Source organism: Bufo gargarizans, chromosome 6, assembly GCF_014858855.1.
Source record: "Bufo gargarizans isolate SCDJY-AF-19 chromosome 6, ASM1485885v1, whole genome shotgun sequence".
Taxonomy (NCBI): Eukaryota; Metazoa; Chordata; class Amphibia; order Anura; family Bufonidae; genus Bufo; species Bufo gargarizans.
Window position 1 is genome coordinate 36,347,130 of NC_058085.1, and position 11,229 is coordinate 36,358,358.

General features: G+C 41.8%; 1 protein-coding gene across 1 annotated transcript in view; it reads left to right on the forward strand.

The window, feature by feature from the left end:
- The window catches only part of LOC122941947 (gastrula zinc finger protein XlCGF26.1-like), a 59,511-nt gene extending 48,555 nt beyond the window's left edge, over positions 1 to 10,956 (forward strand). The window contains exons 5-6 of the mRNA XM_044299443.1: positions 3,074 to 3,078; positions 10,380 to 10,956. Coding sequence (XP_044155378.1) covers positions 3,074 to 3,078; positions 10,380 to 10,833 — 459 coding nt within the window. The 3' untranslated portion in view covers positions 10,834 to 10,956. The remainder of the gene's footprint in view (positions 1 to 3,073; positions 3,079 to 10,379) is intronic.
- The last annotated feature ends 273 nt before the right edge of the window (positions 10,957 to 11,229 follow it).

An 11,229-nucleotide genomic window follows, 5' to 3' on the forward strand; every position in this document is an offset into this window, starting at 1 on the left:
AAGACTCACAGATTCTACTTATTCACTGGATACTGATTCCTCCTTCCACTGTCAGGTACTGATGGCAGTTTGGGGAGCACATACTTTCTGACAATAATAAAAAGATACTGGGCACTCTCTAACTAATGGAACCTAATAGTTTAATAAAAATACACCATATACACTTCAATACATTAAGCATAAAAATACATACAATAACAATAAAAATAGATTCCTCCACCTATTGGTACCAATTAAAATCTAATATTTAAAATAGAATAAAATGGCTTCTGGGTGTTCGGGGTATAGATCAATCCTTAAAATATGTGTCCTTAGGGAGAAAGACTTTGTATATAATTCCGCAAGAACAAGTTATTGCAATCAAATATTGGTGCAGTGATTGTATTGAGCGGCGTCCCGCTTTTACTCACTGTTACACTACAGCATTAAGCTCCGCTGTTGTGGAAGTCCTTTGGATCAGGGATTTCTCCGGCAGTCCGCGGTTCCCCTGCTGTTTCTCTAGCGTCGCTCCGTAGGTGAAAGAGCCGGCGCTTAGATAATTTTCACAGCCTCCTTTTCTTGCGCTACACTCGTGGTGCTGGTGAGCGTGCTCAGATTTTGAAATCCGCTCCCAGAGAGTGCGCGTCAAGGCTGTTGTTGCGGCAGCAAAGGTTCCAATAGCAGCGGTATAGTAATCCAAGGCGTCCAATTGTAACGGGGGTCCTGGCACCAAACGCGTTTCGGGGTCTATTGTTACCCCTTCCTCAGTGGTAATGCCTCCCCCTTCTGAATCTCCTTATAAAGTCTTTACTGATTAGATGACGCTCATCAGCTGGGTGGGTTGGTTTCTTTTTTCAAAACCTGGTATGGCCCCGAAAAACACCTATTTATCAAGAGAATATTTATCTTCGCCGTCAGTCCTTTATTCACATATATACTCTTATATTGAACTTTATATTGATACTTGCTGGCTAGAAGATGTTTGATTGGCGTGGAACAGACTCCCAAGTCTGCGCAAGTTTGTTACACCCTGTTCGGCTTTGTATGGTATTTTCTTTTTACCGCAATCTCATCTGCGGTATTCATGCGGTTTTGGAAAGGATTGAGGTTATCCCCCCTAACCGTGTAATTGTAAATTTCCACATACCAAATAAATTCCATTTACATGTACATCAAAAGTATTATAAAATATTTATATAGGAATAAAAAACTTTTTTTTAATATATATCTAAAAATTCATAAAAGAATAAAACAGACAAGAAAAATGGTGTCTTTCTAGATACAATATTTTTATTAACCTTCATTACATCCTTGGGATGTCATTTTTTGCTTATTTTTGTTGTGAGTTTTCTCAAATATTCTCCAATTAAGTTCTTCTTTACATCTGTTAACTTGGTGTATTGTATAGTTTTTTATGGAGGTAGGGGCAAATTGTTATTTCTGATGTTAAACATATATGTGTTATTATTAACATAGTCAAATTTACATGTAAGAAGGATGGTATTGTGGATCCACAGAGCGCATACGTGATGTGTATCCACAATACCATCCTTCTTACATGTAAATTTGACTATGTTAATAATAACACATATATGTTTAACATCAGAAATAACAATTTGCCCCTACCTCCATAAAAAACTATACAATACACCAAGTTAACAGATGTAAAGAAGAACTTAATTGGAGAATATTTGAGAAAACTCACAACAAAAATAAGCAAAAAATGACATCCCAAGGATGTAATGAAGGTTAATAAAAATATTGTATCTAGAAAGACACCATTTTTCTTGTCTGTTTTATTCTTTTATGAATTTTTAGATATATATTAAAAAAAAGTTTTTTATTCCTATATAAATATTTTATAATACTTTTGATGTACATGTAAATGGAATTTATTTGGTATGTGGAAATTTACAATTACACGGTTAGGGGGGATAACCTCAATCCTTTCCAAAACCGCATGAATACCGCAGATGAGATTGCGGTAAAAAGAAAATACCATACAAAGCCGAACAGGGTGTAACAAACTTGCGCAGACTTGGGAGTCTGTTCCACGCCAATCAAACATCTTCTAGCCAGCAAGTATCAATATAAAGTTCAATATAAGAGTATATATGTGAATAAAGGACTGACGGCGAAGATAAATATTCTCTTGATAAATAGGTGTTTTTCGGGGCCATACCAGGTTTTGAAAAAAGAAACCAACCCACCCAGCTGATGAGCGTCATCTAATCAGTAAAGACTTTATAAGGAGATTCAGAAGGGGGAGGCATTACCACTGAGGAAGGGGTAACAATAGACCCCGAAACGCGTTTGGTGCCAGGACCCCCGTTACAATTGGACGCCTTGGATTACTATACCGCTGCTATTGGAACCTTTGCTGCCGCAACAACAGCCTTGACGCGCACTCTCTGGGAGCGGATTTCAAAATCTGAGCACGCTCACCAGCACCACGAGTGTAGCGCAAGAAAAGGAGGCTGTGAAAATTATCTAAGCGCCGGCTCTTTCACCTACGGAGCGACGCTAGAGAAACAGCAGGGGAACCGCGGACTGCCGGAGAAATCCCTGATCCAAAGGACTTCCACAACAGCGGAGCTTAATGCTGTAGTGTAACAGTGAGTAAAAGCGGGACGCCGCTCAATACAATCACTGCACCAATATTTGATTGCAATAACTTGTTCTTGCGGAATTATATACAAAGTCTTTCTCCCTAAGGACACATATTTTAAGGATTGATCTATACCCCGAACACCCAGAAGCCATTTTATTCTATTTTAAATATTAGATTTTAATTGGTACCAATAGGTGGAGGAATCTATTTTTATTGTTATTGTATGTATTTTTATGCTTAATGTATTGAAGTGTATATGGTGTATTTTTATTAAACTATTAGGTTCCATTAGTTAGAGAGTGCCCAGTATCTTTTTATTATTGATTTTCTATTCAAAGGAAGGGTGATATCCTTTTTACTGTGAGCACCTCCTGTGTCAGCACCAGTCCAGTGCGCCACTTCTCTTTTCTAATACTTTCTGACAGGTTCCCTTTACTAGCACATAATTCTTACTACTACATGGGGTCCTGCAGTGTTGATCAGAACCAGTTTGGGTTTATCACCTATTCTTCTAACTTCTATGAACCTTCCTCCAGCAGTACTTAGAGGCTTCACTTACACTTCAGAATTTTTGGGAATCGGGAAGAGCCTTATGGCAGAGCCATCACCGGGGCAGGGTAAACGAGGGGAATAAAGATCCACCACTGATCATTAGCAGCTGCCTGTCTGTCAGTAAAGATCTCACAATGTCCTGGAGTAAGGAGGTAATCACAGGAAACACTCCCCAGTGGTCAGTGACAGCTAAAGACTTTAACACAATTTCTCCCAGGCTCTGACCAATCTCACTATTGGGGACCTAATATATCTGATGGCGGCTGCCTAATAGTTCCCTTGTAGACACCTCAGGGAGCACATTGAGGATAGTCATGGTGTGACATGACAGCATATAGAATGATTGTATGTACAGAGCAGTTTATAGCTGAGCTTTTCTATATTTGCCATACATCATGTGTTACTGAAATCCTGGACATAAATTCTAAATCCAATGGTGTCCTCGGGTTCAGAGGAACAGTGAAGTACTGCCGCCACCTACAGACTTCATCCAGGGTCCAAAAAATAATTCTCCTGTAACTGTTGTCTTGCATGAAAACCTAATTCCAATGAAAAACTTTTATAACTGTCTGGGTATATTAAAAATAAAGTGCAACTATTATTAATAATCCATTAATCACACAGACATTGTCGGCTAACCCCACATATTTAGGACAATTATCGGCAGTACGTCTGATACTGATCTTTCCACACGGCTACAGCCAACGAAAAAGAAGAATGAGGATAACTAATAATAAGATGATTTACAAAGAAAGCTGGAAATATCCATCAGATTCTACAAAAACCGCGGCTATATTAACTCCGTGTCCTGTGCACATTAATTGGGACATGAAAGTGATTGCCATTGATTCTCACTGAGATGGTCATTGGTTTTTTCAAGCTTTATACCTTCTGGTGTAGAGATGGATAACGCTCCCTGGAAGCGTTCCAAAATTATTACTTTGAATGAAAATACTGAAATGGCGATTTATGAAATCACAAAAGTAGTCGTTGCGGGGAATTTAAGGGAAACAGCTACATGAGACGATGCTCTAATTTGGAGATCATCAACCCTCAAGGAACAAGTTGGGAATATCAAGAGAAATGGCATCACTTGGGGTAAATGTCCATGCTTTGTGTGCTGGAATGTGGGGCTAAAACGATTACTCGATTAAATTGAGTAATTCGACACAAAAAAATCCTTGATGCAAATTTTTTCCATCGAAGATTCATTTGTGTCACGTGACATCTGAGCAGGAGTAAAGCGCTTGCAATTTCTCCCGCTCCACGGTCTCCCGCTGGCCCGCAATACTTACCTTTCCAGCGGGGGGCCTCCAGACACTCCACAGCAAGTCCATGGTCCCGCGCTGCACGGACCTCCTGACGTACACACGCCGTGACCTGACGCGCTGTGTGACGTCAGACGCAGAGCAGCGCAGAACAATAGAGTGTTGGCGGCTCCCCTGAACAATGGAGTGTCGGCGGCGCCCCTGCTGGAAAGGTAAGTTAGTGTGACTAAGGCCGGGCTCCCTGAGTGCACAGCGTCGTAGCAACCAATGACTCCAGGTGTCAGGAGGAGCAGGGGGGGAGATGATTTCACAAGGGGGAGAGCTGCTGTCACAAGGGGGGAGAGCTGCTGTCACAAGGGGGGGGGAGCTGCTGTCACAAGGGGGGGGGAGCTGCTGTCACCAGGGGGGAGAGCTGCTGTCACCAGGGGGGAGAGCTGCTGTCACCAGGGGGGAGAGCTGCTGTCACCAGGGGGGAGAGCTGCTGTCACCAGGGGGGAGAGCTGCTGTCACCAGGGGGGAGAGCTGCTGTCACAAGGGGGGAGAGCTGCTGTCACAAGGGGGGAGAGCTGCTGTCACAAGGGGGGGAATGCTGTCACAAGGGGGGGAATGCTGTCACAAGGGGTGGGGGGAATGCTGCTGTCACAAGGGGGGAATGCTGCTGTCACAAGTGGGGGAGAGATGGTGGCACAAGGGGGGAGAGATGATGGCACAAGGGGGGAGAGATGATGGCACAAGGGGGTGAGATGATGGCACAAGGAGGGAGAGCTGCTGGCACAAGGCGGTGAGATAATGGCAGAAGGTGGGAGGGAGCTGCTGGCACAAGGGGGTGAGATGATGGCACAAGGGGGGAGAGCTGCTGGCACAAGGGGGGAAGCTGCTGGCACAAGGAGGGGAAGCTGCTGGCACAAGGGGGAGAGCTGCTGGCTCTGGGGGATAGTGGACCTGATGGCACTGACTGAAGCACTTGAAGCTGATCACAAGGGGGAACGAAGGGTGTTGGGGACTGATGGCAGGGGGTCTGATAAGTTTTTATAAAGGAAAACAGTCTATACATTTTTTCTTCTTAGAATACTCGATTAATCGTAAAAATAATCGATAGAATACTCTATTTCTAAAGTAATCGTTTACTGCAGCCCTACTGGAATGTGGCCACGTGGTTAGACAACCTGTCAAGTAGCAACTTTTAACTGCCATATCAAGACAAAGTGCTTGTTGTGCATGGAGGATGATCAAGATTGAACTGTGAGAGGAAAAAAGTGATTTATTTTTTTTCCTGATGGAACGCACTTAGAAGTGCAAGGGCATAGATGAAACTGCTACCAACGCTGCAAAAGTGGGTTTTCAAGTGATGATGACATGTTCCATCAAGACCGGGCACCCTGCCAGGAGTTAGAACATGAGCCTGTGTTACTGGAGTGGAAGCTCGAAGGACGAACGCAAAAGAAAATCAGTTATCATGAAGTCACGGATGGAAAACATGAATTGTGCAACAAACCTTGTTGCCTAAATGTGATAAAATTGGTGAAAGATGTGCAGAAAACTTGTAGAATCGATTCAAAAAAAGATGAAACAGGTACATCATGTACTTTTGAAATAAATTCCCTTTTGTACTTTTATTCTTATCTCCTTATTATCTTGTTGGTCTCAATTGAAGTTAGTTGCAATTATGGGCTCAACCCTCAACACCATCTCTAAGGCCTAGTTCACACTTCAGTGATTTACATCAGTAATTGTGCAAATCTTTCCATGACACCACCATTATGTCTGTGGAGGCTCCACTTCTGGTTTTGGCTCACAATCACTGATGGAAATCACTGACCAAATAACTGAAGTGTGAACTAGGACTAGGTCCCTTTACATAGACCAGTGATCTGGCAGATTATCAGGAATGAAGCTGGTGCTCCTGATAACTGCCTTCAGCTGAGATGGATGCATTTAAATGCAGAATTCACCTCAGCTCTGAGGCCCCTTTCACACGGGCGAGTATTCAGCGCGGATGTGAATTCAACGCATTGCACCCGCACTGAATCCCGACCCATTCATTTCTATGGGGCTGTTCACATGAGCAGTGATTTTTTTACGCATCACTTATGCTTTGCGTGAAAATCGCAGCATGCTCTATTTTGTGCGTTTTTCACGTAACGAAGGCCCCATAGAAATGAATGAGGTTGTGTGAAAATCGCAAGCATCCGCAAGCAAGTGCGGACGCGGTGCGATTTTCACGCATGGTTGCTAGGAGACGATCGGGATGAAGACCCGATCATTATTTTTTTCCCTTTATAACATGGTTATAGGGGAAAATAGCATTCTGAATACAGAATGCATAGTACAATAGCGCTGGAGGGGTTAAAAAAATAAATAAATAATTTAACTCACCTTAATCCACTTGATCGCGCAGTCGGCATCTCTTCTGTCTACTTTCTTTGCTGTGTGCAGGAACAGGACCTGTGGTGATGTCACTCCGGTCATTACATGATCCATCACATGATCTTTTACCATGGTGATGGATCATGTGATGACCGGAGTGACGTCACCACAGGTCCTGTTCCTCCACACAGCAAAGAAAGAAGACAGAAGGAGATGCCGGCTGCGCGATCAAGTGGATTAAGGTGAGTTAAAGTTTTTATTTTTTTTTCAACCCCTCCAGCGCTATTTTACTATGCATTCTGTATTCAGAATGCTATTAATTTCCCTTATAACCATGTTATAAGGGGAAATAATACAATCTACAGAACACCGATCCCAAGCCCGAACTTCTGTGAAGAAGTTCGGGTTTGGGAACCAAACATGCTGATTTTTCTCACGCGAGTGCAAAACGCATTACAATGTTTTGCACTCGCGCAGGAAAATCGCGCATGTTCCCGCAACGCACCCGCACCTTTTCCCGCAACGCCCGTGTGAAAGAGGCCTAAGAGAACAAGCAATCGATGCAGCTATCACTCGTGCCCATAGTAAATCGTTGTCCTGAGCAGTAAAGAGCTGTTTAGATCTGCTGCACAGGAACAATGATTTTGGGTAGCAGCTGAACAACATTTTACACAGGCAATTATTGGGAATGGGCATTTATACAAACACTCATCCCCAATAATCTTCCAGGACCATCTTGCTTCCAGCAAAGTTTTTTTTTTTTTTTTTAAAGAATGGACCGGATGAAGACACTGCTTGATAAAGAGAAATGAACCAAGTGTTTTTTAGAGACCACCAGAAGAGCTTTCAATTCACCAACTGGTTTCTGAAAGAACAGCTGATTAAACACCTGTTGTAAAAGTCAGCACTGAGATCATTCTTTCATTTCTTTAACCGCTCTTTGTGCAATGTGGAGAACTGGATTGTTTATTCAAAACTGGTTACTGAGCTTCCAGGGGTTCATACTGTCATGTACTTAACTGCCTGCAATCCCAGGCGATCCTGGCCTCGCTATGGTGGCGCCACAGTTCAGTTACTGTGGAAACCAGCTCTGATGATGCTGGGGCCAATTAGCCTATCAGGAAGCAGGGATATCGGGCCAAACAGGCTCGGTGCCAGCATTATGTTCTTGCTGTTCTCCCTCTTTCACAGTTGCCTGTGATCGGTCCTTGTTTCCACACTACCGTTTGTAAATTTTGACTCTGACTATCGATTATAATAACAGGCAGGGTCAATACTGATTAAATCCTGGTATTCACCCTGCCTGTTATTTGGCTCTTTATATCCTGTTTCGGTTCTATCATTTACTTTCTAGTTCTGTCTTGGTTAGTATGTCTTTTTACCTCTTTTTGGTTTAGACCCCTACTCTTAGTTAAGTTAGAGACTGTCACCCAGTTGGGGTCCATCGTTTAGGGCAGATAATTAATTGTTTGTTTTTTTTCTCACATTTTTTTAAACTCAAATACAATGAAAAGATCAGAAGGTTCAAAATTTTTGGGGACTTCAGTTCATTAAGGAAATTTGGATACCAGTTGTTTCCCTGTTTGCAGCTAAATCAGCTCCCACTCTTCTGGAAAGGGTTTCTACAACATTTTCAGTGTGTCTGTGAGAATTTTTGCCCATTTTTCCAGAAGAGCAATCACGAGGTCAGACAACGATGTTGGATTAGAGGGCTTGGTTTACGATCTCCAATCTAGTTGAACCCAAAGGTGTTGGATGGGATTGAGGTCAGTCAACTTGTTCCACACCAAACTCCCCCCAACCATGCCTTCATGGAGCTTACTTTGTGCACAAGGGGAACATTATCATTCTGGAAAAGAAAAGGATCTTTCCCAAACTGTTATCATAAAGTGGAAACATACAACTGTCCAAAATTTCTTGGTCTGTTGAAGCATTAAAGAGGACCTTTCATGTTTTTTAGTTTAGATAAATACCTTTACACTGATGCTGCCACCAGTTTTTTTTCTTCCAAATATTGCTGTCCCCCCTGCAGTTTTCCCGCTTAGTATGTTAATACTGAGCATCGGTACAGGGAGCAGGAGACGCCAGGGTTTCTCAATGCATCACAGCCAGGGAGAAAAAAAAAGCTCACCTTGTCCCTGGCGATGACGCTCTCCGCTGTGATTGGATTGCAGCACAGCCAGGGAGAAGGCAACGGTCGTTGAGAAACCCTGGCGTGTCCTCCTGCCTGTACCAATGCTCAATATTAACATACTGAGAGGGAAAACTGCAGGGGGGCACAGCGGGGCGTAGAAGCGATATTTGAAGAAAAAAAAAACAGGCAGGATGGCAGCATCAGCGGGGTTACCCTGCAAGGAAAGGTATTTATCTAAACAAAAAAAAAAACATCAAAGCTTTAAAGTTGGCACAGTGCAGTCAGGCAGGTAACGTTCTCCTGTCACTCACCAGACCCAGACTTGTTCATCTGACTGCTAATTAGAGAAGTGTGATTTATCACTCCACAGAACACATTTCCACAGCTCCAGAGTCCAGGTGTGACGTGTTTTATACCATTCAAAGTTTCGTTTTTTTCAATTAAAGCTGCAAGAATATTGTACAGTATAAAGTATTTCTACTGAAAAAATAAACATGTAAATAAAAAATCTAGTACTAATAATCCATTGTTACACTTATTCCAAAGCTGTGATTTCTTTGAACATAACCTTACTGCTCCCCACTTGCGCTGAAATGTTTGTACCCCTCAGAGTGTGAGAGGGACACCAACTAATAGTACTGACTCACAGGTCCCTTCATGATTCTCCACTGAGCCTTTTACTAGGTAAAGCCTCATTCACACGTCAGTGTTTGGTCAGTGATTTCCACTAGTCATTGTGAGCCACAACCAGGATTGGAGCCTCCACAAACATAAGGTATCAGGGAAGGATCTGCGCCTGTTCTGTGTTTAGAGCCGCACCTGGTTTTGGCTTAAAATCACTGATGGAAATCACTGACCGAACACTGACTGTGTGAATAAGGCCTAACAGTCGTGGTAGGCACATGGAAACGTTAACCTGTAAAGATGCTGGCTTCAACACAAGAGAGGAAAGTACATGAGAACAGTCTGGTGACCTAACATTATGATCTACTGGTCTACTGTTAGATTGTGATCTGTTTTCCCACCACTGTCATAGTCAGTTGATAATTGAGTGTTGATTCATTCAATGTAATTTGTATGGGAATTTTTTTTTATACAGAAATGTTATAAAACATTAATTTATATTATTTATAAAATGATAAAAATCTGATTTATTCTTGGCAGATCACTATACCGGGAGCTTAGAGGAACATCTGATATCTTTGGATTTTAAGGCAGATGATCATGGTATCTGGCAAGATACATATGAAGATCATGTAATTACCCCAGATTTACCCCCAGCCTTTCACAGTGAGGAGCCAACATCTGATCTTTTGGATCAGTTCCAATCTTCTGATTCGTTACAGACTGTTAAGCAAAATAAAAGTCACAAAAGGAGTGTTCAACGTCAAAGAACTCGCACAGGGAAGAAGACTTTTTCATGTTTACAATGTGACAAATATTATAGTGTTAAATCGGCCCTTGTTAGACACCAGAGAATTCACACAGGGGAGAAGCCATTTTCTTGTTCAGAATGTGGAAAATGTTTTATAAGTAAATCAAATCTTGTTATACATCAGAGAAATCACACAGGGGAGAAGCCATTTTCATGTTCAGAATGTGGGAAACGTTTTATAAATAAATCAAATCTTAATACACATAAGAGAATTCACACTGGAGAGAAGCCATTTTTATGTTTAGAATGTGGGAAAAGTTTTAGAAATAAATCAGATCTTATTAGACATCAGAGAATTCACACAGAGGAGTCGCCATTTTCATGTTCAGAATGTGGGAAATGTTTTAAGCAGAAATCACAACTTGTTATACATCACAGAATTCACACAGGGGAGAAGCCATATTCCTGTTCAGAATGTAGAAAATGTTTTACAGATAAATCAGCTCTTGTAAAACATCAACGAATTCATACAGGGAAGTCATTTTAATTTTTAGAATTTGGGAAACAAAAAGTCAAATTTTGATACTCATGAAAGAGGTCAAACAGAGGAGAAACCATTTGTATGTACAGATTGTGGGAAATGTTTTAATCAGAAATAAAGTCTTGTATATCTTAAATTTTGCTAATTAAATGTATAAGTGCTGCATGGTAGTTAACAGTGAGCTGCATGTAGATCCCGTTTGCGAGGTCATATTATGTATGGGCAGCAATTAAAATGCAGATACCACACCTATATGTCCACTAGAGGCCGTACAGCATCACTTACTTTGTTTCCTTCAGTAGTTTTCAAAATCACTGTTGAGAAGCTGCAGAGGAATGTGAGCTCTAGAGTAAATATAATGCACGTGCTCTCGGGTCCTGACTAGTGCACAAAACCAAGTAA